Below are 27,405 nucleotides of genomic sequence, written 5' to 3'. Positions count from 1 at the left end.
GTATGAAAGAGCAGTTGTCTGTTCTTTCAAAGGTGGAAGGAATCATATAAAACCATCTTGATGTGATAGGTCTCTAAATTTTTTCCTATTTTGCCCTGGCTGGTGTGGCTCAGTGGATTGAGTGCTGGCCTGCATACTGAAAGGCTGCTGATTCAGTTCCCAGTCAGGGCACATGCCTGGGTTGTGGGCTGGGAACCCAGTTGGGGGTGTGTGAGAGGCAACTCATTGATGTATCTCTCACACATTGATGTTTTTCTCTTTTTCTCCCTTCCTCCCCCTCTCTCTAAAAATAAATAAAATCTTTTAAAAAATAAAATTTTTCCTATATTTTATATTTTAGTGGCTATTAGTCTGTTTTCTACTTTTTCTTTTAAAAATTGCTTAAACTTGTTTTTTTTCTCTTTTTAAGTGTCCACTATGATTATAAATATATTGTCTTTGTCAATCTTGTCAAGGATTTTTCTTTAGAAGACTTTTTATCATCTCTTGTTTTTAATGTTTTCTTTATCTTAGTATTTTTATTAATATCTGCTTTTATCTTTTTTATGTTTTCCTTGTATTGTCCTTTGGTTTAATCTGTTGATTGGTAACATCTTGAATTGGCTATTTATCATATTCATTTTTAATCTTTTTAATTTCTAGTATATCTTAAATTCATGAGTTTCCTTTAGGTCCCATTTTAAATATACCTCACAGTTTATGACATGTGATGTGTTCATTATTTTTCAGTTATAAATATTTTATTATTAATTAGGGTTTCTTCTTTGATCCATCTATTATTTAAAAGTGTGGTTTCTGTTTTCCAAAAGCATTTTTATAATTTTTAAAAAGTCTACTGTTTTATTTCTGTCTCAAAATTAGAATGTGGTCTAATTGTATTTTTGATGCTTCCTCTGTGGCCTAATACATGACTCATTTTTGTAAGTCTTTCTCACATGATTGAAATTACTGTGTATTCTTAGATTGTTCTCACCTTATGGTAGTTTAATCCCTCTTGCGTATTATATTGTGTGTTTGTGGGGTGAGCTCATCTTCAATAGGGGTCTTTTTGTGCTTAGTGAGGGGTATAATCCCTCCTTGGGTTATGGAGATGTTTTTATAGATCAATTTTGCACTTTGTACTGTTTGGGTCTCCTGGATTCCATAGGTGCTTAACTACTTATCTGATTAAGTCCTTGCCTTTAGATATATGTGCTGTGCTGTTAATATATCTCTGTGAGAAGTAAAGACTTGATGTTTTTATTTTTCAAGGGTTTTTTTTTTTCATTTACAGCCCCAACAGATAGCAAAATTTCTTGCCACTTCTCTGGGTCCAAACTGTTATATGAAATTTTACTAGTCCCTTTTCCAAGAAAGGGCAGCCCTTATGAATAAGTAGGAGCCTTATGCTAGGATCCTGAATCCAGTCAGGCTTGCATGAACCCAAGACTGTTAATATCCTAGATATCACCCTATAGGACCTGCAAACAAGTTAGTTATCGCTTTGGAATAACACCAGTTCTAATTTCATCTAATTTTATGAGTTTGTAGCAGGAGGGCTTTTATATGGTCTCAGGCTTCCATAGCAGGAGCCAAAAGCTGGCCTAATTCTTTAAAGATGAATAAACAGGGTTAGTGATCATCCAATATCACCCAACTGGAAAGTGTCAGAGCTGGGATTAACACCTTCATGTGATCTGCTTCTTGTTGGTATTCTTCCTGCTTTGCATTTAGCTTTTATTTGAATGATATTTGTTATAGTTCATTTTACATGTCAATCTGACTGAGCCACATGGTGCCAAGATAGTTGGCCAAATATTATTCTGGGTGTGTCTGGAAGGGTGTCTGTGAATGAAATTTGAATCAGTAGACTGAGTAAAGCAGATAGCCCTTGCTAATGTGTCTGGGCCTTACCCAATCAATTGAAGACCTGAACAGAACAAAAAACTGCGTAAGGGGGAACTTTGCCTGCCTGCCTGCTTGAGCTAGAACACCAGCCTTTTCCTGCCCTTCAACTAGAAATTACACTGTTGACTCTCCTGGTCCTCAGACCTTCAGTGAGGCTGAAACTACACAGTGGCCCTCTTGAGTCTCTAGCTTTCCAACTGCAGATGTTGAGACCTCTCCGCCTCCATAATTACGTGAGTCAAATCCATATATATACATTCATTCTCCTGTTGGTTCTCTTTTTCTGGAGAACCCTTACTACTACACCATGGCACTAAATTTAAACTAATTTTTTAAATTGATTATCGAAGCATTTGTTTTTTCCTCATAGCATATTAGACACTAAGGGGACAGACTAGGGAAGAATGAATTAAGATGGCAGATTACTTAAAAATGTTAGAAGGGTCACATCTACGCAAACCCATTTAGAAAATGTAAGTAAGAACAAAAATAGGAGGTAAACTCTGCATGAGTTAAGAATATGGGTGGAACAAAGGGTATTATATCCAGGGCAACATATTGAATTCAGTGGTGCCACCCTTGTTCAGGTGGTTCAATGCCTGAAAATGGAGGCAATTTTTGTGGCAACGCATGAAATTTTAATGCATTTATTTTCATCAGGAATCCTTTTTTTCCCAGTGGAGAATATGACTAGATTATGTAAGTCAAAGGAAAGTCACAGCTGTGAGTATGCATGTTCGCAACAAAACAAGCTGAGGAAGGAAGCATGATTAGCAATTTCTTTGTTAATATTCATTTGTCTTATTACCTGCGGGCTCTTGTCAGCATGTATGATAACAGGCACCTGAGGCACAGAAACCTTTTGGGAAAATGGAACTTTTAGAAAAATTTCCATTTATTTTCCTGATTTTCAGGGCATCTCTTGGGGCTGCTATTCTGATGTATGTAAGCCACCACTGAACATGACTTTTTCTGGGGAATATGGCTTTTATTTTTCTTCTGAAAAGCTGTTACTTAGCTAAATAAGTATTTCAGTCTGTTTCTTTTCAGTTGTCATGATATATTTGGATATATTTACTGTAGATTTGGTGTTGAGGAGACTTGAAACTGTCTTGTAGTAATTATCTCTGTAGCTTGGCTGGGGTCTATTGCAAGATAAAACAAAACTTTGAAGACTGACTTGAGGATGATTTGCAGCATAGAATGGGAAGACGAGGGAATGAAGTGAACGGCTAGAAATTCAGCAGCAACACCTGCAAATCACAAGATCTGTTCGTTATCTTTCTCAGTCTTGGTTACACATCTCAGGCCCTGAATTTTAGTATCCATGGCAATGGGATTGTTTTTTGTTTTCATAATCAGAACATTTGTAGATTAAAATGTTGATTCACATTTGCTTGTAAGAATTCTTTGGACTGATGGAGAGAGCTCTTGGGGGTTGGGGGAAAAAAGCAAGAAAAACCACGCTGGTTTTATGTTTTCTCTGCATGTGCAGAAATTTAATTATCAAGTCACCTCACTTCTCAGCAGAGTGAATTGAAGTCTTGGCCATTAATTTGTATGTAAATGCCACCATTGTAGGAAAACAACACAACACTTGGGTCCTATCAAGAAATTCCATTGTAGGAGGCATACAAATTAGAGAGCTGAGCTTGAAAGCCACAGGGAGGTTGACAATTTAGCATTTGCTCTTGTCCAGGTCAGCTCTGCTGCAATGATGAAACAGCTTAGAGTGATTGTCAAAGCCAACCGTTTAGAAAACATTTGTACTTGAGAGAGTCCAAATAGCGAGGAATGAGGGCCCAGTGAGCACAATACCTGTCCCTTCAGAATATCCCCACCATCAGAGCTAATCACCCTACCCCTCAATGTTGTCATGGTGCCTCTTCTCATACCTCGAATGGGTTGGGCCTGGTGGGGAAGAGAAAAAATTTTAAAGAGGCAAAGTAGCCCTGGATAGAGGGCTGATCCCTCAGGTGGTGCATAACTACAAATTCCTGTCCAGAAATGCAAGGAAAGTTTGGGGCTGATGCAGGCAAACACTTGCCTCCTGGTGATAAATGTGGCGAGCTGAGTAGGGAAGAGGGGACCCCAGATTGTGGCAGCATCGCCCGTCTTCAGGGTCAGCTAGCTTCGTCTTCAGGTAGCAGCTGCTGGCTGTGGGGGCTAGAGAATGGTCAGACAAGAGCTAAATGAAGGTTGCATTTCAAGTCTTATCTAGAAACTCAGAACGCAAGTCAGAAAGCCAGAATAACTCCCCAGGCAGACACAGTGGGGACAAGAGAGGTGCTTCATTTGGTGGGCACTCTGGCCCTTGGACATCTTTTCCAGGGCTAGAGTAGGGGGACAAGTTCTAGACCTCACTGGCTTGGAGGCTTCTCAACTGCACAGAAATGGCTCAAGGCTGAGAATATTTCAGTCAACAGGGGAGGTCCTTATGCCCTGCAGTGGGGAGAGGCAAGTCTGCTCTGAGATATAGCTTTACTTCAACCACCTTTTAAAAACTTTGTTGAGGCACAATTGAAATATAGTAAGCTGCATGTATATAAAATGTGCAGTCTGGCGAATTTGACTTATACATGAGAAGCCACCACCAGAATTAAGAAAACAAGCATTTACATCACTCCCAAAGTTTTCTCATGCCCCTTGGCAATCCATTCCTCTTTCTCACCCCACCCTAGGCAACCCTGGTCTGTTTTCTATCAAAGTACATTATTTTAAATTTTCTAGAATATCGTATAAATGGACTCCTATAATTGGTACTCTTTTTAATTTTTTTTTACCATGTATTCTTTTTTGCCTTTTTACCCCCACTCAGCTAATGCTTTTGAGATTCATCCATATTGTTGCAATTATAAATAGTTTATTCCTCTTGATTGCTGACTAGTATTCCATTGGATCGATACATCACAATGTGTATCCATTCACCTGTTGCTGCACTTTTGGGTTACTTCCAGATTTTGGCTATTACAAATACAAGCTTCTATGAACATTCGTGTGAAAGTAATTGTGTGGACATGTGTTTCCCCCCCGCCCCTGTGGGAAAATATCTAGCAGTGGAGTGGCTAGATTATATGGTCAAATGTATGTTTGAATTTTTAAGAAACTACTGAAATTGTTTTACCATTTTACATTTCAATCAGGAATGTATAAACACTACAGATACTTTACTTACTTGCCTTTGATATGGTCACTTTAAAACAACTTTATTTGCATATCATTCTGGTTTTACCTTTTATTACCCTGATGACCACTGATATTAAACATCTTTTTTATTTGTTTACAGGTCACTTGTAGTGTTGGTTTGAAAATTTGTATTGGGTTGTTTGTATTGTTATATATTACTGAGTTGTAAAAGGTTTTTTAATACTCTGGATACAAGTCTTTTATCTGACATGCATGTGTAAATATTTTCAGTTTGTGGCTCGTCTTTTCATTTCTTAATGATCTTTCAAAGTTTTAAATTTTGATGAAGTCTAATTTATCAGTGTTTTCTTTTATGGTTCATGCTTTTGTGTATCTTAAGGTTGAAAGAATTTCTCCATTTTTCCCCCAGGAGTTTTATAGTTTAAAGTTTTACAATTAGACACACACACACACACACACACACACACACACACACACACACACGTACACACACAGTGTGAGAGATGGATTGATGTTCCATATTAATATTCATTTTGCTTAAACATAATTTTTTTGGAGGACTTTAATTTCTCCATTGAATTGCTCTGGCACCTTTTACAAAAAAACGACCATACTTATATGGAGCTATTTTTGGACTCTAATTCTATTATATTGATTTATTCTTTTTGCCAATAGAAAATTGTCTTGATTAATGTACCCATGTAATAAGTCTTAAAATTTGGTATGTGGTACTCCCATTTTTTCCTTGTTTATAAATTATTTTGAATATTCTAAATCCTTTATTTTCCTTATATGTTTTAGAGTCTACTTGTAAAATTCTTTAAAACATCTACTTTGATTTGCAGTAAATCAGTAGACTGATTTGGAGAGATTAACATGTTAATATTGAATGCTCTCTACTTTCCCTCAGGTCGTAGCTTTTAGTGTAGTAGTTTTGAATACTTCTTGTTAAATGTATTCCTCACTATTAATATATTTTTATGTTATTATAAACATAATTTTTAAAAAACTTAGTTTCAACTTATTGCCAGAATATAGAAATAGAAAATGATTTTATATAATGACTTTACTAAATTCACTAAGTAGTTTCATCATTGATGTTAGCATAGAGTTTTAGTAGATTCCCTTTTTTTTTTTTCAGATTAATGCACATCTCTAGTGAGCTGAGATATTTTTGTTTTTATCTGAAATTGATGTTAAATATTGGCAACAACTTTTCTGTTACTGTTGAGATAATTATTTGGTTTTTCTTTTTTATTGTTAATTTGATGAATTCCATCTATTGATTTTAGTATTTTTAAACCAATTTGCATTTCGTGGATAAACCTTGTGTGGTTACAATGTATAATACATTTACTATGTTACTGAAGTCCATTTCTCAATATTTTGCCAAGGATTTTTGTAACTATGATCATAGGTTATATTGGTATATAATTTTCTATGCTTGCGATATCTTTGCAGATGTTTGTATTAGGATTATGCTGGCTTCATAAAATAGGTTTAAAAATGTTTTCTTTACTTGCCATGAGAGTAGCATAGATATTGGCATTAGTTGACATTTTAGAACCCTATACCCCAAAACTACAGAATATCTTTTCAGGTTTACATTACTACAATCATCTATTTGTTGGGTCATAATCCAAGTTTATATGTTTACAAAATTTTTTAAGTTGCTCTATCAATTATTGAAAAGGGAGTGTGTTAAAATCTTCAACTTTATTCTGGATTTGTCCATTTCTCCTATAACTTATATTAGTTTTTTCATCATGCATTTTGAAGTTATGTTAATAGGGACATACACTCTTAAGATTTTTGTGTCTTGATGAATGGATCACTTTATTATTATTACAATGTCATTCTTTTCTATTTCTTAAAAAAATGTATTTTTCAATCATAGTTTACATTCAATATAAGTCTGTAATACTTTCAGATACAACATAGTGGTTAGACAATCATATACTTTACAAAGTGGTTCCCTTGATATTTTCAGTACCCACCTGGCACCAAACAGTTTTTACAATATTACTGACTCTGTTCCCTATGCTTTACTTTTCATCCTCATGACTGTTTTGTTACTACCAATTGGAATCCTCATGCACTGTTGGTGAGAATGCAGATTAGTGCAGCCACTGTGTGAAAAAGTACAGAGGTTCCTCAAAAAATTAAAAATAGAATTGCCTTATGACCCATCAATTCTACTTCTGGGTTTATATCTGAAGAAACCCAACACACTAATTGGAAAGAATATATGTACTCTATGTTTATTGCAGCATTATTTGCATTAGCCATAATATAGAAGCAACCCAAGTGCCCATCAATAGATGAGTGGATAAAAATGTGATCGTTCATATATATAATGGAATATTACTTGGCCATAAAAAGAGTGAAATCTTATTATTTGTAATACTATGGATGTACCTAGAGGGTATTATGCTAAGTAAAATATCCTTCTTTATCTCTGGTAAAACTCTTGCATTGGTTCTACTTTGATGTTACTATTACTGCACCAGGTTGTTTATGCTTGCAGTTTTTGTAGCATATCTTTTTACACCTTTTTACTTTTAACCTATCTTGTATTTATATGTAAACTGTGTATCTTTTAGTCATCTTATAGTTGAGTGTTACATTTTATTCAGTTTGATAATCTCTGCTTTCAAATGGGGTATTTATTTTATTTGTATATACTGTATGAATATTATTGGGTTTAGGTATGCCATTTTGATGTTTTCTATTTGTTGCACCTGATTTTTATCTTCTGTTACTTCTGTTGTTTTTAGCATTCAATTTTAATTTCTCTATTAAATTTTTAGCTGTGTTTGTATTTTCTTTATTCAGTGGTTGTTCTAGGAATTATGTACATAGCCATACTTTATTGCAATTCATTTTGAGTTAATATTCTACCACTTTGCAATATTTACTGTTTGCATTATACCACTTAACAATGATTTTTATTTTATAATAGTGTACATCATTATGTCTTCTCTCTTTTGTGATACTGTCATCTTATATTTTACTTCTCCACATTTAATCAACCCCACAAGGCAATAATATATACTTTCTTCAGCTATCTTTAGAAAAGGTAAAAGGAGAAAACATCAAATACATTTTTGTATTTACCATATGTACCATTACTGTTATTGCTCTTTAGTCTTTCCCTTGGATCTGAGATTTATTTTGTTACCAGTTCTCTTTCATGTGAAGAAATTCCTATAGTACTTTTTGACGTGCAGGTCTAATAAACTTTCTATTCATTTATATAAAATATATTTCTTTTACATTCATTTTCAAAGGATATTTTCTCAGATAATAGAATTCATTGTTAACAATTTTTTATTTCAGCACTTAAACATGTAATTTCTGGCTTTCATTTTTCTGAGAGAAGTCAATTTCATTTGCGTTATTGTTCTTCCTTATATAATGTTTATTTTCTCTTCCTATTTTCAATTGTTTTACTTCATCTTTGATTTTCAGCTGGTTGACTATGACATGCTTAGCTGTCAAAGTTTTTTTTTTAAGGATTTTATTTATTTTTTATTTTAGAGAGGGGGAAGGGAGGGAAAAAGAGAGAGAGAGAAACGTCAACGTGTGAGAGAAACATCCACTGAGGGACAGCTCAGGTATGTACCCAGGTGGGGAATCAAACCAGTGGCCTTTTGGTTCACAGGCCACGGCTCAGTCCACTGAGGCACACCAGCCAGCACCAGCTGTTTAACTTTTGAACTAGGCTGCCATAATTTTTGAATTTGTATGTTAATTGTTTTTTTTCCACTAAGTTTTGGTGATGCCCAGATACTATTTTTGAAATATTTTTCCATATTTTTTGTTTTTCTTCCTTCTTGCACTCCAATTACACATACTTTAGACAGCTTGACATGCCATCATTGTTCACTGAGGCTTTATTTATTTTTTTCAAATTTATATTCTTCAATTGGTTACTTTATATTGAGATCTCACAAAGTTCATTGCCATCTCCAATCTGCCATAAAACCAGGCCAGTATTATTTTTTATTATGGAGAGTTTATTTTCAATTTTAGATATTTATTTAGTTCTATTTCTATTTTCTGGTGAGATTATCCTACTGTATATTTTTTAAAATCATTTTTCTCTTTGGTTCTTTGAGCATGTTTATAATAGATGCTTTAAAGATTTTGCCTCCTATACTTAACATCTGAGTCATCTTGGGGCTAGTTGCAGTTGACTGCTTCCTTTATTGATGATTCACATTTTTCTTTTTTTAATTTTTCTTGTTTCTTTGTATGTCTAGTAATTTTTTATTATACACTGGACATGAAGGATGATATGTTGAAGAGGCATTGGATTCTTTCATCTTCCTGTAAAGAATGTTATTTTTTGTTTTAGCCCACAATTAAATTACTAGTTGGTTCCTTTGTGTTTGTGCAGTGTTGGCTTTTATACTTTGTTCTAATGGCCTCGTTTCACTTTTTCTTTTAGTCTTACTTCTAAGGTTGATCTTTCTAAGGTTTTCATGGAAAACCTGGTGTGCTGACCAGACCCTTCTAACTTGGCCAAATTTAAGCTCCTAACTTGATCTCCCTGAGGTAGGATACAGCCAGAATGTCTGTTCAGGTTTTTTTTAGCCTTCAGGCTGTTACTTTTTTTGGGTTCCCTGGATTCTCCTCTAAGCATTCATAGTTCAAGTTTTAGCCAAGTGTTCTAAATAACTTCACATGCGGGTTTTGGGGTTCCCTCTTTGTGGTTCCCTCCTTTCTGAAATTTCTCCCACTATCCAGCTGCTATGGCTCTCCAGAGCTCTGTGTACCTCATGTCTGCCTGAATCGTAGGTGCCCTGTGCTTCATTGACTTTGAGATACTATTAGCAGTAGTGATCCGTATGTTACTATTTTTTATAAAATATTTTGTTTGACTCATTCATATTTAACCATTACAAGTGTCACCTCTTTGTTTACATTTGAAATGGAGCTGTCAAAACATTTCATATAAGGTGTAGGGCGACAAAACAGGTGTGCCCAGGAGAACCAGATGCTAATTCTTCCTCTGCCACTAACTAGCTGACTGTAAATAAGTCTCTTAAGTAGTCTCATTCTTAGGCTCTATTCTATAGAATGAGGGATTTGGGCTATAATAAAAAATATTTAAACTTTTAAAAAGTGTCAGGATTTCCATTTTTTTCTACTTGCCAACAGAACCTTACAAGAATATAAACCATATTAATGTAAAACAATCCTGATTGTAGATGGTGCATAGCTCAGCCTGCTCAGTGCGGCCGCCCTCTTCTCCATTTGAGCAGCAGCATTGAAGCTCCCTTGTGGAACCCTAGACTTCCACAGAGTGTTGTTTGAAAAAAGTCAAGACTGGGTGATTTATAAAAATCTTTTCCTATTCTGCCTGAATCCAAGAATGGCTGGATGGTGCTTCTAGAAATGTGGCCATTTTCTGAGGATCTGAAAGGTGTAGTTGTCACCTTTGACCTCCCTTCTGCTTTTTCACTTTAACCAACATTTTGTTCTTCTTTTAGACTTTATTTATTTATTGTTCAAATACATTTGTCTCCATTTACCCGCCACCACTTTCCCCTGCCCCACCGACCCCCACCTCCCACCCTCAATCCTTCCCCACTTTGGCTTTGTCCATGGGTCCTTTATACATGTTCCTTGATTTGACCCTTCCCCTTTTTTTTCCCTATTACCCCCTTCCTCCTTCCCTCTTATTACTGTCTGTTTTTCCTTTCAATGTTGCTGGTTATATTTTTCTTGTTTGTTTTTTGAAGACTTTATTTTTTAAAAGATTTTATTTAGTTATTTTTAGAGATGGGGGAAAGGAGGGAAGAAGAGAGGGAGAGAAACATCTATGTGTGAGAGATATATTGATTGGTTGCCTCTCACGTGCCCCCAACTGGGGACCTGGCCTACACCTTGGGCACATGCCCTGACTGGGAATTGAACCGATGACCTTTTGTGTCACAGGCCAACACTCAATCCACTAAGCCACACCAGCTAGGGCACCAACATTTTATTCTTATTCCTATCTTTATCCAGCCACCACGAGCAGATATTTGCTGTGAGTATTTGAGAAATATGGTACATAAGGGATTTCCTGCAATTGTAGCAAAAAGTAGCGCTCCGGAACGGCACCGCCATGCACAACCCACCCCTGCCGGTCTCCACTCTCCATCTATAGGCTGTGAGTAGTACTTCCCTCCACCTAATTGCTCCTATGTGGGTGGTAAGGAATTAATAATCTTGGAGCTGTGCTGATCATTTAGAAATTCTTTCTCTATCTGTAAAATAGCAGCAGGCAGGCTTAAGAAATAATCTCCTTGTATTGCCAGTTGGTGGTTTTGTTGTCTTAAAGAGAACAACAAAATGAGCAGGTGTTGGGCACCGCCCACATCCAGACAGCATCGCCAGCTCTGCCAGAGTGCCCTACCTCCAGACTTGGGAAAAAGAGTGGTGGGGTGGGGAAGGTCACACAACCCACATTATCAATTAATCTTCCCCTGTCTAGTCCTTATTTTTGTCAGCCATCTCCCACGACAACTCTGATGATGTGTTTTCAAGTGAGGCACTGCAAAAACAGGCACATTCTTTCCTTTGCATGTAAATGCAAACTTCATAAAAGGGTTTCCACACAGGGCACTGCCATGATGGGGCATAATAATAATAATAATAATAATAATAATAATAATAGGTAACGTATCATATGCCACCCATGTGCTAAGTGCCTTTTTATGGTTTGCCTCGCTTAGTCCTCTCAACAATTTTAAGAAGGAATATCAAAATAAGAACAGTGATGTTCAGAAAGATTAAAGAACTCTCATAGGTCTCAAAATAGCAAATAGTAGATTCAAACTCAGGCAACTTAATTCCAGATTCCACATCCTCAATCGCTCCAGCTTTAACTGATGTTACACTTGACAGGCAGTTTCTATGGTGCTGGGGACCCATCTTCCTCTCTTAAATGTGCAAGACGAAGATATCATTTCCTCTGCCCCTATCTGTTTAAAATAGAAACAAATCATTAAAATTAGAGTGAGGGACTTCATTGGAGTAGGGCCTGGATATTGATGGGTCTATAAATAGGTCTCTCTGAGTGTCAAAGTCATGAGCTTTCTGGCCGTGTAAGAAGCCCACGGCGGCATCTCCATAGTATGTGAAGAAGGGATGAATCTGGCTGGCTGTGCATCAGAAGGATTACAGGAGTCTGACATTTAGGTGGTACCTAAGATCTCTCTGCATCTTGTGAATGAGTGAAATGACCAATCACAACCTCAAGATGTTTCCATATCTATAGTAATTGTGCAACTTTTCCCTGGTATTTTAGCAAGCTAATTGGATGAAGAAGGGGTGAGGATTTTAATACAAATCCCCACTGTGCTGTTTTTCAGGCACTCAGCTTGAAAGGGGTTTGAACTTGGTATCTGACATGGTATTATAGGAAGTATAATCTTACCTCTGAAATAAGTGCCACAGCTTAGATGAGACTTTGTGATTTTCAAATATTTAAGTCAAATGAAACCTACATCATGTATTTAGTTGTTGATATAGACTCATTACAAAGTGAGTAGCTGGGATCTTTCAAAAAGGTAAGAGTTAAGATTTGAATTTGAAAAATCAGCCCAGTGGAAACAGAGCTTGGAAGAGAATGTAGCAAAGCCCTTGACATGGAACACTGGAGACCATGTGGTATAACTGTGGGCAAAGCACTTTGCCTCCTTTGGCTTTGGCTTCTCTTCGTGAAAGTGAGGGAATAGATGGATGCTTATGAATATCCTTTCCAGTCCAACCAATGTGATTTCGGTCTTCTTAGTGATAAAACAGGATTACGTAGATTTTCACCAGGATTTAAGAAGTTTTTTTCCTGGAGGCAGCTGATGGTCATTCAAAACACTGACTTTGGAGAGAGACAGCTTGGGTTTGAATATTGGTTGCACTATTTATTAACTGTTATGATTGTGGCAAATTACTAACTTCACTGGGCCTCACCTTCCCCATTCATACAATAGGGATAATAAAGTACCTGTTTCATTAAGGGTTTTGTGAGGAGTAAATAGAGTAACATATATAAAGTTCTAGAACAATGTTTGGCATGTGGTTCTTATCATGTATAAGTGCTGTATAGGGATTGATTTGTAGTATCACCATTGACATCTGTTGCTGCTCAGTGGTTTCTAGGAGGAATGAGAGTTTTGTTTTGTTTTTTTAGGCAGAGAATTCCCTGAGCCTTGGGTAGCCAGGTGTAGAATAGCATGGCAGGTGTATTTTTAATCCCATAAGGAGCAATAGCCAGTTAGACTGCAGCTTGCCTATATGTACTCACTCCCATGGAGACTGACCATTTTCCCCACTGCTCTTCCCTTCTCACAAAGAAAGCAGCCTCCTGGCAGATTTCAGGGTGGAAGTGGCAGCGTTCCATCTCAACTTACTGTGAAAAGTAAGCTACATACAGCTGCAGTGTCCTGATACAATGATGTGTGATGATAGGCACAGTGGTGAAGAATATAGGTTCTATGTTTAAGTCTCAGCTTTGTTACTTTGCTAACTTTTTTGCCTAGTAGATAAAATTCCTTAACTTCTCTGTGCCTCTGTTTCCTATCTCTACAATGGGAATAATAATAATCATCTCTACTTCCTGGTGTCGTTATGGTGATTAAATGGGGTAATATGCACAAAGTCCCAAGAAAGGTGCCTGGCCCATAGTATATGTTTAGTAAATGGGAGGTGTTATAATTACTATTATGATTATTATATTAAGTGAGGAGAGTTTCTCTGTGGGTGATCAGTGACTCATTGGAAAAAATCAAGGACTACATGCTGGTAAATTAATGAATTCTAATTACTGATTTTATACGTGGGGAAATACCCATGAGCTAACTCCCTTAATTTGAAATTGATGACTTATGATTAGTTAAATTTAAAAACTGCCTGCCCAGCAATACAAGTGGAATGGAATCTCAGAGTTGAAAAGAGCACTAAGCGGATATCTAATTCAGCTGCCCCTCTAGTGTATATATGCCCCGGACTCCCTCCCGGGTGCTTAGCGGGTCCTATCCTCAACAGGTGGAAAGAATTTAAGTCTACTCCAGTGAGTCTCTGGATGTCTCCCATATGTGATAGTTCGCCCCGTTCTAGAGTGCAATGCCCAGCATGTTGAGACACAAGCAGACTTCTCATTGTGACAGCTACTTGTTGGGATGGTATTGGAGTATTAATGGGAAATCTAGTCTCTTCTGACAATTAACTTTTTAGGCCCTCCCATGGCACCGATCGCAGCCAATAGAGATGAGAGAGCTGACAGTGATGGGCTCTCTATTCTTGGATTAGCTGCTCCAAAAAAGAGAGAAACATAAAATGTTCACGCGGGTAGGCAGGAAGTTTGGAAGCAGAAAATTTAAATCTAGAAAAGACCTGGGAGATGACCCAGATGTTAGAAATGATCCACAAAAGGTGAAGCATGGCCAGAGAGGTGAAGGGACTCGGCTGCTGGGGTTCAGCCAGTTAATGTGAATATAGAGAACAAGACTTATCTCCACCACCTCTCTCTGGTTCTCTAGCATAGGGATTAGAAATGTGGCCTCTAGAGACAGTCTGTATTGGTTCAAGTCTTGATTCTGCTGCTTTTTGGCAATGTGACCTTCTGCCCATTGTAGACTTCTTTCTGCCTCAGTTTTCTTACTTGGAAAATGGGAACAGTAATTAGAGATTGTGTGTGGATTAAATGAAATAATATGTGTGAGGCACTTAGGACCATTCCTGGCACATAAAAAGTATTCCAAAAGTGTTTGTTATTATTACTAGTCTCCTAAAGAACCTCAAAAATATAAATTCTTAAATAAGTCAGAGAATAAATGTTTTGACCAGGCTGGTGTTTAAAGTATTTTCTTTCATTTGAAATATGGCTTTTAAATTTTTTCTTAGCTTCTGATTCGGAAGTGATCTTTAGGACCCATCTGTGAATCAACACCATATTCTTCCCCAGAAGAAAAGTCATCATGTGACTTTGGGTAGAAGGAGGAGATATTCAAAAACCAATTTCCCGTTATCTATCATTTCCAATTCACATTCAGAAAACACTTACAGAGTAGTCGCCATGTTCCTGGCACAGAAATAGAGCCTGGAGGGATATGAAGGTGGGTGGTCTGATGTGCCCCTTCCCCTCTTGGTGTGCACAGGTTAGGGGTGGTGGTGGCAATTAAATAGGGAATTCTGTCATAGTATTGGAGGAAGCATGGCCAGAGCAGGGCAGAGAGTTTTTTATAGCACATGTAAGGAACCCTGAACATGATATAAGGGGTCAAGGAAGGGCTTTCTGGAAGAAGTGATGTCCATGCTGAGGCCTGAAAGGTGAGCTAGATTCTTGACTAGGCTGGATGGGGGCTGAAGAGTATTCCAGGTGGGAACTGCATGCCTGGGGGGCCTTCGAGGTTGGGATAAAACACTGGGTGTTCACCAATTGATTCAATATTTAACAAGTGTGTATTAAACACTTACTGTGCAACAGGCATTATTTTATATAATGGGCACACATTGGTTAACAAGACAGGTGATGTCTTTATTTTTATGAAAGTTCTGGGAGAGAAGAGAGAGATAAAGATAAGAAGTTCTATAAAGAGAACTGCTTAAGGTAGGGTAATCAAGAAAGTGATTAGAGTCAAGTGAGAGTTGAGCTGACACCTGAATGGTAAGAGAAGCCAGGGGAGGGAGGGTTTCAGGCAGAAGGAACAAAAAGTCAAAGAACTCAAAGGCAGGAATGATCCGGGCATGTTGGAGAAACTGAAGGAGGACCAGTGTGCTTAGAAGTGGGGAATGTGGAGAAAGTGGCATAAATAATTCCAAGGGTTGTTTGGGTTGGGTTGTTGGAGTTGAGACGGGTATCAGAACATTTCTAGTCGAAATAGGATCACACACACACACTCAATATGGATGTCTTTTTTCAAAACCAGGAAGCTTTTAGAAAATCTCAGTTGCAAATATCATTTGGCTCTGTGTGTTTTAATAGCTGAGATGAAGCAAAGAGCATATTTTCTGTCATGGTTGACTGGATCTGCACATAAGGCACGGGCACAGATAGCTGTCCCCTTCCCAGTTATGAGCACGTGTCAGCGACATAAATCAGCAGGGCTGCCCGGCTCAACAAGAGGGCTCGTTGTGTTGATTAGGGCCATCCCACTGGTTTCTCCTGGGCGTTAGCCATCTACTACCAATTACCCTCATGCACCCTCCTTTCCTGTTTTATTGATTTGGACTCAAATTTAAATTTGTTTTAATTGTTAAATTTGCTTTAAATTGTTTCTGTCCAGCTTGGCACGGCTTGATCCAGACTAATGGCCCACGCGCTTCTGTTTCTCTGACTGTCGATCTCTGAATTCCTGAGGGCTCTGCAGGACACTCATGGCTCTTGTTTGCTCCCAGTTAACAGCTTTGGAGATGATGAAGAGCTGTGCACATCTTCTGACTCTGATGAGGAGGTGATCAAACAATTTGAGATTTCTGTGTCCCGGTCCCAGAGTTTCCGTTCCAGAGCACCCGAGAAAGGCAAGCAGACAGGCTTGGAGCAGAAACCAAAACTGCGCCGCTTGCTCTCTGCCAGCAAAGAGGACAGCGCACAGGTGTCCGCCCGTGAAGGTATTCTTTGCATCAAACCTTCCTTCATCTAGCCCAGGGATGGCCAAGGGGTAGAATGTCTTTGCATCATGTAACCTCTGCCCTGGCATCTGAGACTTCCAAAAGGGAGAGAAAATGGGGCAGGACCCCGAGGCTGGGGTGGAGCAAGGGCTGCTCCAAGTTTTGGGGGGGGGGTGGGAGGGTCATCCTGCAGAGAACTGGGGTGCAGGGGAGATCAGAAGTTCTGAGCCTTGACTCCTGATTTGTGGGATTCCCTCCCTCTGCATAGTTACTACTTTATGCATATTTAACACTAATGACCAGAACACTATTTATCAAGCTTTATAATATCTTGTTGCTTTCTGTTAAGCGCAAACATTTCATGTATCCGCCTGCCAACATTGAGATTCTGTGCCTTTTCTCCCATTTGCAGTCATCAAGCCTATGTCCCACATAGCGAGGTAGCCTCAGAAGACTTTTGAAGGCTTTCTTTTAATAGTTCGTATTATTAAAAACAATAGGTATGTTTTACTTTCCAAACCAAAACATGTATTATAATAATATTGGATAACCTCTCTCAAACAACACATGCCCTGCACCCTCTCCCTCGTTCCCTGTAGTTTTGGAACATCCCCACCCCCATTTCACATGAGACTTGCGGGGCAAGAGCAAGGTCTTAGGCCACCCTCAAGCATCTTTGTACTGAGTTTGCCTTCCACAAAGGGGAGGGAAGGACACTCCTGGGCAGGATAAGTGTAGCGAGTGGTGGAGGGAAGGTCTTGTTAAGAGTCCTCCTCCTTCCGCACCACTTGCACCGAATGACAGAGCGATATTTCTTAGTGCTTTCCCGAGTGAAGGTCAGGAATGTCTTTGACTCTTTTATGCCCAGAACCCTGAGTAGGTGCAGTGCATTGGGAAAAGGAAGGGTCTGTGAAGTCTATTTGGTAAAAAGCTAGAGAACATGTACTGTCCACCTTAGCCACCTGGTCTTAATGATCTGGATTCTTTAATCTATTCTTTCTTTCCTTTTGGGATTGTGGTCTGTGAAACCAAGGGGGGCATAGCTGTAGCTCTCCCATGGTTTTCCAACACACAGTGGTAGAAAAAGGAAAGAGAAAAAGGAAAGTGCAAAATTGAGAGGAGATAACAGAGAGGAAATCACTTGTTATGTGATGAGCCAGGCAGAAAAAGTACAAAGGGAAAAAAGGAGAATTAACAAAAAGCTCCTTCCTCCAGTGAAAATATCATAATTTGCTATTTATCATGTAATTTTGCTTACCGATATGGGCAACATAACATAATTTTTGCTATTCTTTTTTGCCCAAGGTAAGCCAGAAAATAAATGCCTCATGTAACCAAAGCATAATACTGACCCTCTGTCAGTTCCTTATGACTTCTCCTGCTTTTCTCTGTCATGTTACATCACAGCATCCCTCTCTGTCCTCGGAGAGGGCAAATGTTGGCTAATGACAGGTAATAGCAGTTCTTTCCCTAGGAGTAGCTTGTTTAACTCTGAAGCTAATGGCCCCATTTCCAAGAAGTCTAAGTGTCTAGTTTCTGATTTATAAAAACAGGCTGATATTCCGAGACTTCTGACAACCACTCTAACATTTACTGTTCCTGAAATTAGCCAACATCTTTTGTCATAACCAGTGATTCTGAATTTTTTGATAGATGGTGGTAGAAAAGGTAAATTTTTCTCTACTGGAGAGGGGGAAAAGTCCACTACAGTGAATGAATTACCTGTAGATTTTGAAGAAAACCGGCAGGATTTTCATAGGAATAAATAACTACATGCTAAATTTTAGGTTATCAAATGTAATGGAAATGCTAATGTAATTTTTATTGCATGATGATCTTCCTGTGGCATTTCTTTTTGTTCATCTTTTGATCAGTGAATTTGTTTCAGCAATAAAGAATAATGAAGAGATTAAGTGTGCACCCAAGAGGATTTTTTTGCCTGTTTTCTATTTAGCTATTTTTTTCACTCTACTTCAAACATGATTTTCTAAGATCAAATTTAATTTTAGACAATTCTTAATTTAAAAACACATTCACAATGTTGGACTGGTGAAATTAAAGGTCCAAATTCAAGTCAAATCTGAACCACAAATGAGTTACTGGTAGGTTGTTTCATGATTCAGCCCAAGAGAAATCCTTTATTCTAGATTGGTGAGGTTATTTTAGAATCAAGACAATGCTATCTTTGTATTCTAGCCAAGTTCTCTTTCGTCTCATGTATCTGAGTTAGTGTTATTTTGCATTAATTGTCACTGCATTCCTGAAAATGTCAAAGAGGATTTGGGCTAAGCGATCTGGATCACAGGCTGTGCATCAGATCTTTAGACATGAAAGGTGGTCTACAGAATAATAGTTCACTCATTGGAGGTTTCGTCCCCCAACTTTTGTGTCAAGCCTTAATTTTGCTTGTGGAATATTTCATTTTTAGGATTTTACAAAGAAGCTAGACATTGCCTTCCTGGTGTCATTAAAAATAGCTCAATTATTTCCAGAATCTATGCTCAGTTTTGTTGGGGAGGTAATCCAACAAAATATGTATATGGGGGGGTGAAAGAGAGAGGGAGAGGAGGAGAGAAGAGAGATGAGGGGAGGAGAGAGAGAGGGAGGAAAGAGAGAGGGAGAGAGGAGAGAGAGATTGCAAGGAATTTGCATATGCACTGATGGAGACTGGCTAGGCAACAGAATCACACAGTTCTGAAATGCACAGCAATGGCTGTTGGGAAGGCTGGGCTTAAACTCTCAGGTATGAGCCAAAGCTGCAGTGCACAGATGAAATTTCTTCTTTTCCAGGGACCCTCAGTTATCCTTTTAAGGCCTTTTAATGGACTGATTATGTAAGATAATCTCCTTCCCTTAAAGTCAACTGCTTAAGGACTTTAATCACATCTACAAGGTACCTTTACAGCAACACCTAAATTAGTGTTTGATTGAACAATTTGGGCCTATAGGTTAGCCACATTGACACATAAAACTGACCATTGTAGATGGTAAGCAAAAGTATCTGTGTGTGGATGGTGGTGGGAGAGAGGCGTTTGGGAGTGCAAAAGAAAGTAATTGGTTACATTCTGTCAAAGTACGGTATGGACTAAACAAATTCAAGAATTTCCCTGCTAAAATTAATATGGTGTATGTGACATAATTATGCCCTATATTTCTATGAAGCCAGGTTACATTTCTCTGACAACAGGCAATTACTGTTCTGTATGTGTTTAAGCTGACACGATCTTCTTTAATTTAAAGCATGGGAAGACTACTTTACGTAACGGTGAATCACCTTTCTCTTTCTTGCTGCTCGCATCTTGACTTGTACCCCAGGTTTGCTTGTCTAATTCATCCTTGAATGTCTGTCAAGGAAAATGGTTTGTTATATTAATATAGTTCTTATGTTTTTCAGTTATGAATAGCTTTTCAAGGCTTGATGTAGCTTTTGAAAATTCCCTTATTACTGATCTAGGTATTATCACTGTAGGAGTTGAAATCATGGGACAATTCTATGGGAGTAATTTCTTGGCAAAGTTAGGTTTTGTGCTGAAATCCTGCTGGCTGCTAAGCATGTTGATGGATGACCCACTGTTTAATAGGACATTTTAGCGTTCGTGTGTGTGAGGAGTGGATGTGCTAATTAGAGCCTTGGAAGAAAATTCTGCTTTATGTTGTAGGGTTTTGCACATGGAATATCCCTTGTTCTGTCACTTTCTGTGATCTTTTTAAAAGTGTATTTGCCAAATAACTGGAAATGTGAATGTAAAAATGTTATGGTATCCTATGGAAGCATTTTCAAGCGGACTGAACTGAATTATTAAGAATAATAAGGCAGAGAGGGGAACTTACTGGCTTGCCAGTTTTGCGAAATCCCACATCAGGAGTCTGACTTTGTGCACTGAGGATCGAGTCTGCCTGAAAACATTTTCATACGGTTTGCAAAGGTGACAATATATTTAAGTTTGCATGGTAGGCCCTATGCTGTGCGGTAAACCGCCGTTACCATCAGTCTATAACGCTACATACTTGGCTGCTTCCAGTGTTTGTTACCTCCCTAGCCTTTGCGGTTAGTTGAGGGTTTAGCGAAGTCCACTGGTAAAGACTATGTGGTAGAGATATGTGGCTTAGTTCTGTCAAGGAGGTTATGTTCCACCTGAAACTTTAAGACTAACAGCGGAAACAATGGCAGCTGTTCGTTGTATCAAGAAGAGTTGAATTGATGATATAAACTTTGTCATCCACTCACTTATTATGTCTGTATCTCTAACTTTCTGTCATCCTAGGATGGGGTCTACTGGGGGAGCCTCAAGGCCAAAGAGATAAGGCCTCCTTGGCTACTTTTTGGGTGGGCGAGTCAAGTCAGGGGAAAGCAACAGCTTGGGAAGACACTGTCAGCTTTTCCTTACTATCTGAGAGTAACCTAGACATTGAAAGAGAGGCGAGCTATGAGCAGAGTAAGGGAATACTGAGAGAGGAGGAGGGAGGGAGAGGAAGAAGAGGAGAGGAGGAGAAGGATGAGGTCTGAGAAAAACACGGAATTTGAAGGAGCCAAGGAAGATTCAGCTGTTGTTGAGGCTTTAGACGTGCAGGGAGGAAAGGACAGGAGGGAGAGCTTGAGACTTTCTGTGAGCAGAAATACACAACAAGCATTTTCATGAGCCAGTGAGACTGCAGGTGACAGAGAGTGGGGAGGTGGTAGAAAATGAAGTTTGCTGGGTTGCATGAGGCCAATTGGGGCCATACAAGTAACCAAGGCTAATATTTATGGAAGGTCTGGTGGCTACCAGGCAGATACTATTAATATTTGATGTGCCTCTCTGATAACTTTTATCATCATTTTATAGATAAGAAAACAAAGGTTCAGATGGTTCAAATTAAATGTTTAAGTTCTTAAACCCAGATCATCTGGATCCAAGTCTAGTGTTCTTTGCATGAATCAAGTAGAGAAATTTCTACTTGAGAAAACTGCTGAAGCCTTTTGAGCAGAGGGTAATATGTTGAACTTGGAAGAGAAAAGAAATAATGGTAGAGTCAGGAGACCATATGGCATCCATAATAGATTGCTGTTCTTATTTTCTAGATCCACCCCCAAAGTTTTGTTTGTAGTCATTAGCTCTACCAAAATGCTAATGTGTTTACTTTATTCTCCTAACATAAACACACATCCTTTATAATAATATTATTAGAAAATATTTAACCTTCTACCCCACATAATGAATTAATTGGCTTTTTGCTTTTATGGAACAAGTTTATCCATCATATGATTGGAATTATGTTTCTGCAGGTGTTATTTTGTGATCTTGATTGGTGTAGTTGCTCTTGCCCAATTTCTCTAGATAAAAGGGTATAAAATAATAACATATTTGAAATAGTTTCCTCATTGTACATTCAGATTTGGATGGAGCCAGCCACCTGAATTATTCTGAGAACCTGTCTTACGGTGAAGAGGACCCCATCTCTGCCCCCTCACAGTCCCCGTGTGAGGCGGGCAATACCAGGCACCAGGGTGCACATCCCCAGGAGACCAGCGTGGTGCGCAGCCTCCGCCGCCAGTCCACGGAGGGCAGCTTGGAGACGGAGACTGCTTTCAATAACCGGGGGCTCGAAGACTCCTATGCCACTGACAGCTCCTCTGTGTGGAGTCCAGAGGCAAGTTATTTGTTTTCCATGCTTGCTTCAGAGTTTTGTGCTATGTCTAGTTCTTGCTCCCATCCCTCCTCTATCCCTCAAGAAAAAAATGCCCCCGAAAGAAAGCATTGCCTTTGAAATACAAAGACCTAAGGAACCTTTATTTAAATAAATTTTTGTTCAGATGACCAAGGTCTGACTGTTCTGTGGACCAAGAAAAGAATCATAAGAACATTTCTATCAAAATGGAAAAACAGGAAGCAGAATGCTGGCAGAATGGGCTCAGCAGCAATCAGGTTTCTTTTTTACATAGAGGAGTTTTTGCTCTTTAGGGAGACTGTTTTTTTCTCTTTATGGTTTCTATTAATTGGAGTCTATTTACCCCATATCTTGAGTTATGATTACTTGAATATGAGAATTATTTGCAAATTAAACTAAGATACCATGGCCCTCCAAATGAAATTATACAAGATACTATGATGATTTTGCAGTGTATTTGTTGGCTTTTAATAGAATTGAAGGTCATGGTATTAGTCTGTGAACGACCCTCTGGCCATTGACTTTGCTTTTTGACATAAATCTGTGATAAAATATGCTCCTTCTAAATTTATTTTTCAATTAAAACTTACTCTAGAATATGCCTAATTAACCAGAAATGTGACTGGAGATGATGATGCTAGAAACTACCATTTATTGAGCAATTACTACGTGTTAAGCACTGTGATAAGGACTTTACAAACACTATTTTATTGTACTGGCATTTATGGTTATTCCTTATTCGCTAGATCCCTCCTATAATGATTCTATGACATTAAAAGTCATTAAGTAATGGTGTCTAATACCTTCACTGAAATTAGTTTTGATACAATGTCATGTAAGTATATAAAACTTTAGTGTAATTTGTGGGGAGAGAAGAAGAAGAAGGGTGAATAGGTTTTATTAGCATCAATCTGACCAAGAAAATAAATAGGATGAATCTCTTGTTAGGGCCTGGACTGTCATACACACAAATGCTCATCAAGGAAAAGAAAAAAAATCACAGAAAATCACGTTCCAAGTCCTCAGTGCTAAGGCACCGGGGCATGTGGAGAGAGCACACGGAGGCACGCATGTGTGCGTGCATGCACGTGTGCTAGTGTTCCCGCTAAGGACAGAAGATGGTAACTCAGATATGTGCCGTGTGGCTTGTTAAAAGCAGCCGTTCACATAGAAACACCCAAAGCTATTAACCTTATAAGTTTTGTAAAAAAAAAAAAAAAAAAAGTGCTTCCCTGTCAGTTTACTGCTAAGAGTCATATCAAATCCCACATAGTAACATTTAACATTTAAAAAGATTCTTTTTGGCTCTCCCACCAGAAAAACAAAACAGAACTGTTTACCTGCCTTCTGATACTCCATCCCCTTGATCACTGAACCATTAGCCTGGGAATTTGCCTGCCTTGTGGAGCTTAAATAGAAGACTTGGTGTCGAGGGCACTAAATGTTCTCAGACTCCAAAAATACCCAGACATCTCTGTGTGCTCCATTCAACCTCCTATCTATTTTAAGACAAAAACTGTAATTTGTGCTCTTACAGTAGAACCTCAAATGCAGCTCGGAGGCAGTTCCTGTAACTGCCTGCTTGGCAGGCTTAGCTCGCCTTTTAAGAATTGATTTATTTGCCTCTTAGCTGTGTTAAGAACCCTGTCTTCCCCCGTGTATCTGGCATCGGGAACACATTGTGGGTCTCTTCACTTTGGGCCACACAGATGACATCAACACTATCTTACTAAAACAGAAAGGCTTTCAATTGGATAGAAAATCTTTAAACCTACATGGGTTTTGGACAATGTGGCACAAGTATTCCCATCTTACAGAAACCCCCCCGGCTTTTAGAGCTGAAGGAATCGTTTATTTTGACTCGGAAGGAAACCAGTCATGCTGTGTGACTGTGTGTTAGGCTGATAGATTGCCATGTGCTGTTCTCTGCGGGGAACAGCCATCGACTTCTTCCTGCAAACCCAAAGCTCTGTGGGGAAGACAACGGGGAGGCTGCTGGTGGCGCCGAGTGCGCAGGGAGGCAGGTGTCCCACTTTGCATCCTGCTTCTACTGATTAACTGGTTGGCCTTGAGAAGTTAATTAAAATCTGCCAAATGGGGATAAAAATGAAGAGATTTTTACCTTGCAGGAAGGTCAGATGGATTAGTGATATTAACAGAACCCGCATGAGGAGCGCCTTTAGTTGCCCGGTGATAGGTAATGTGTGTTGAAATGATTAATTGCTCTGAAAATACCAGCCTCCACAAATCATTTCAGATCAACCCAGGCAGGGGCCACAGACCCCCATATTCATGGGACACTGCTTGGATTGACCCCATCCAGAGCCTGGTCTTTGCTTGGAGCTGTGCCTTTGTTAGTTATTTCAGAGCCCCCCTCACCCCTACCCAGGACTTTACCACAAACCTGCAGGTGCAGTGAGCATTTACCTGCATAGAGACAGCCTGATGGATAAGTGCAGAGAGAGTCATTAACTAGGATATTTTTACCTTGGCATTGAAGCTGATGATAAAACTGGAAACTGTTAACTAATATTAAGAATGGGTGCCTAAAAGGGTGTGAAATTCAAAGTAGTGTGTGTTTCCAACTCCCTTTCCCTATCTTACTCCCTCTTTATCTCATGCACTTACTATACATATAAGTAACTATGGTGAAAGGTTTGGGGGAAAGAAGGGAGACATCATGTTCAACGTAAGGTTTTGGATTTTAAGCATTCATGCTGATAAATCCTAGATAGTCCTGGCTGGGCTTACAATGTTGGATGCAGGGAGTGCTTTAGGCAAGAAGCCTAAATTTTCTTTCTAAGTACCTTAGAGGTACTTGGCCTTTCTAAGCCTTAATTCCACCCCCCTCCCATAAAAAGGGAAATATTAAAACACCTACCTCATTAGGTTAGTGTGAATATTTTAAAAGATGATATTTCTTAGGTGCATTTCCCAAAAAGCATAGGAAAGAGTGAGGGACAAGGGAGTGAGCAGGGAAGAACCAAAAGTCATTATGAGCATGATCAAGTTGGCACCACTAAGCGTGACTCACGGCTTGATCTTGATCTTGTGGGACTGTACTCTATGAAGCTTTATAAACTCATCTCAGGACATCTTTCCGAGTGAGGAAAGTTTAGTTCATGAGGCATTAACGCCCCCTATACACTGGACTTTCTATACATGAGTGCCAAGCAGTATTCTGTAACTTTCTAAGCCTTGACATCAACAGAGAACCTGTGGTGGCAGCTGAGAGCCACATAGCATAGCAGGAGGGGAGACTTTATCGAGTTTTGCCAGGCTGAAGCCACTTAAAGCCCAGACAGGCTGTGCCTGTAGGGGAAGATGGATAAGAAGTAAGGCCAAGAAAGTCTGAAGTGCATAAAAGTGGGCTTTTGTAATCTATAAAGGATATATTATGGTACCTGGCATAAGGGAGGGCTTGGTATGCTATTTCTTATTAGTATGCTCTGGCAAGCAATATAGAGATGATCAAGAGTAGGCTAAAATAGATGGAAATTTTAACAGAAGACTGTGACTTGAGTTTTGAGTTGGCCTAACTCCTTGGAGACTTGCTTCTAATATTATATCTACACCAGTCAGTTGTATTCAAAAGTCTCTATAGCAACCACTTTTATCACTTGAAACTAAGTACCTCTGAATAGAAACACTCACACATGAATGCATGCATGCTCCGAGAAAAAGAGAAGAAGCTCCCCTTATTTTGCAAGAAGCCTAAATTTTCTTGCTAGACTAATGTGAATTTTAAGAGAGAGGGCATTTACTAGATGTCTCCTATATGTCAAGTCCTTTAATTTTCACAACAACCCTGTAAAGTAGGTACCCTCTCCATTTTACTGTTGAGGAAAACATGTAGTGGAAAGGATTAAATAACTTGCCCAATGTCAGGGAGGTAGCAAGTGGTAGACCTGGGATTTCCAAGCCTGTGTCATTCCAGAGAACCATGCCCTTCTACTTGAGCTCTGTTGGGAAGTTATGTTGATGCAAGTGCACTTTTGAGATATATATATATATATATATATATATATATATATATATATATATATGATCTTTAAATTAGCAAAGTCTGGTGTTCCATTACATAAGTAAGAACTGATTCTGATTTACAATAAGAAATCAGAACAAAGTTTAGTTATGGCGAAGAGTCATGCCTTCAGAGGAAAAATCAAATTAGGTTGACATTATTTATAGTTTGTTGGAGGGTGGTTCATTACAGTAAATGCAGTTCAGCTCAGTTTTCTCAGTGAGGTCATCAGATCTGACTGGCTACAGGTGAACTGCTGTCTAAGGGTGATATTTCATAATGGGAGCCTGTTTGAAAATAGGTAGCACCAGTCTACTGATGGGAATAGATATTTATAGAGTCTGTTCTGAGCCAGGTATTTTTTCACATCTATTAAAACCTCACAACAGCACTTTATCAAGTAGACATCTTAATGCTCATTTTTTTTTCTAGCAAGAGTACTGAAAGGATGGCTTATTGGGCCAGGGTCAAAAAGCTAGTCAGTGGTAGAGTTATGATTTATGTTTGGCATTTATGTATATATTCAGCCTAGGTGTCCTGTCTCCAAGTCCAGTGTTGCTGTTCACTAAGTGTTTGCTGGGAATGCCTCCCTAAACCCTTGCTATTCCAAGTGTGACATCCTCATAGCCTTCTATGAAATGCAGACTCACAGACCCCACCTCAGTCCTACTGAATCAGAATCCCTGGCTGATGCAAATGCACATGAACATTGGAGAGGCTCTGCCCAAAACTTTTCTCCTATGTAGACTGAATATCTACTGAGGGATCATCTGTCCATGACCCCAGTTTTATTAGGATTCTTGTCTTCAGGAGGTCCTGGCCTGTAAAATGCAGTCCCAGGCTTCACCATTTCTCCTGGGACTCATGGTAGTTACCCCTTGGCAGTGGTGTAGTTGAATAATTTTAGACTTTGTATCTCAGTTGGTTCCAATGGTAATGGTCAGTCATGTTTTTTGAGAGGCAGTGTAGATGAAAATACTGCAAAATATAAGAGCTTTGTTCACTTGTTCCAAAAGCATTCATGAAGGCTCCCCTATGCCAGGCATTGTATCCTCAAAAAAGTCACAGTCCGATGGATAAATAGACCAGCAAAC

The 27,405-nt window shown here is 38.8% G+C and overlaps 1 protein-coding gene across 1 annotated transcript in view; it reads left to right on the top strand.

Annotated features, from left to right (window-relative positions):
- Positions 1–27,405, top strand: part of SYT16 (synaptotagmin 16) — a 119,721-nt gene that overhangs the window by 70,121 nt on the left and 22,195 nt on the right. The window contains exons 3-4 of the mRNA XM_054567615.1: positions 16,426–16,638; positions 22,013–22,269. Coding sequence (XP_054423590.1) covers positions 16,426–16,638; positions 22,013–22,269 — 470 coding nt within the window. The remainder of the gene's footprint in view (positions 1–16,425; positions 16,639–22,012; positions 22,270–27,405) is intronic.

This window comes from Pteronotus mesoamericanus, unplaced genomic scaffold (genome assembly GCF_021234165.1).
Source record: "Pteronotus mesoamericanus isolate MK-2021 breed Mesoamerican mustached bat unplaced genomic scaffold, CSHL_Meso_final contig_182, whole genome shotgun sequence".
NCBI classification, from domain to species: domain Eukaryota; kingdom Metazoa; phylum Chordata; class Mammalia; order Chiroptera; family Mormoopidae; genus Pteronotus; species Pteronotus mesoamericanus.
The sequence above is the reverse complement of the archived record's forward strand: the minus strand, read 5'-3'. Positions and strand labels throughout refer to the sequence as shown.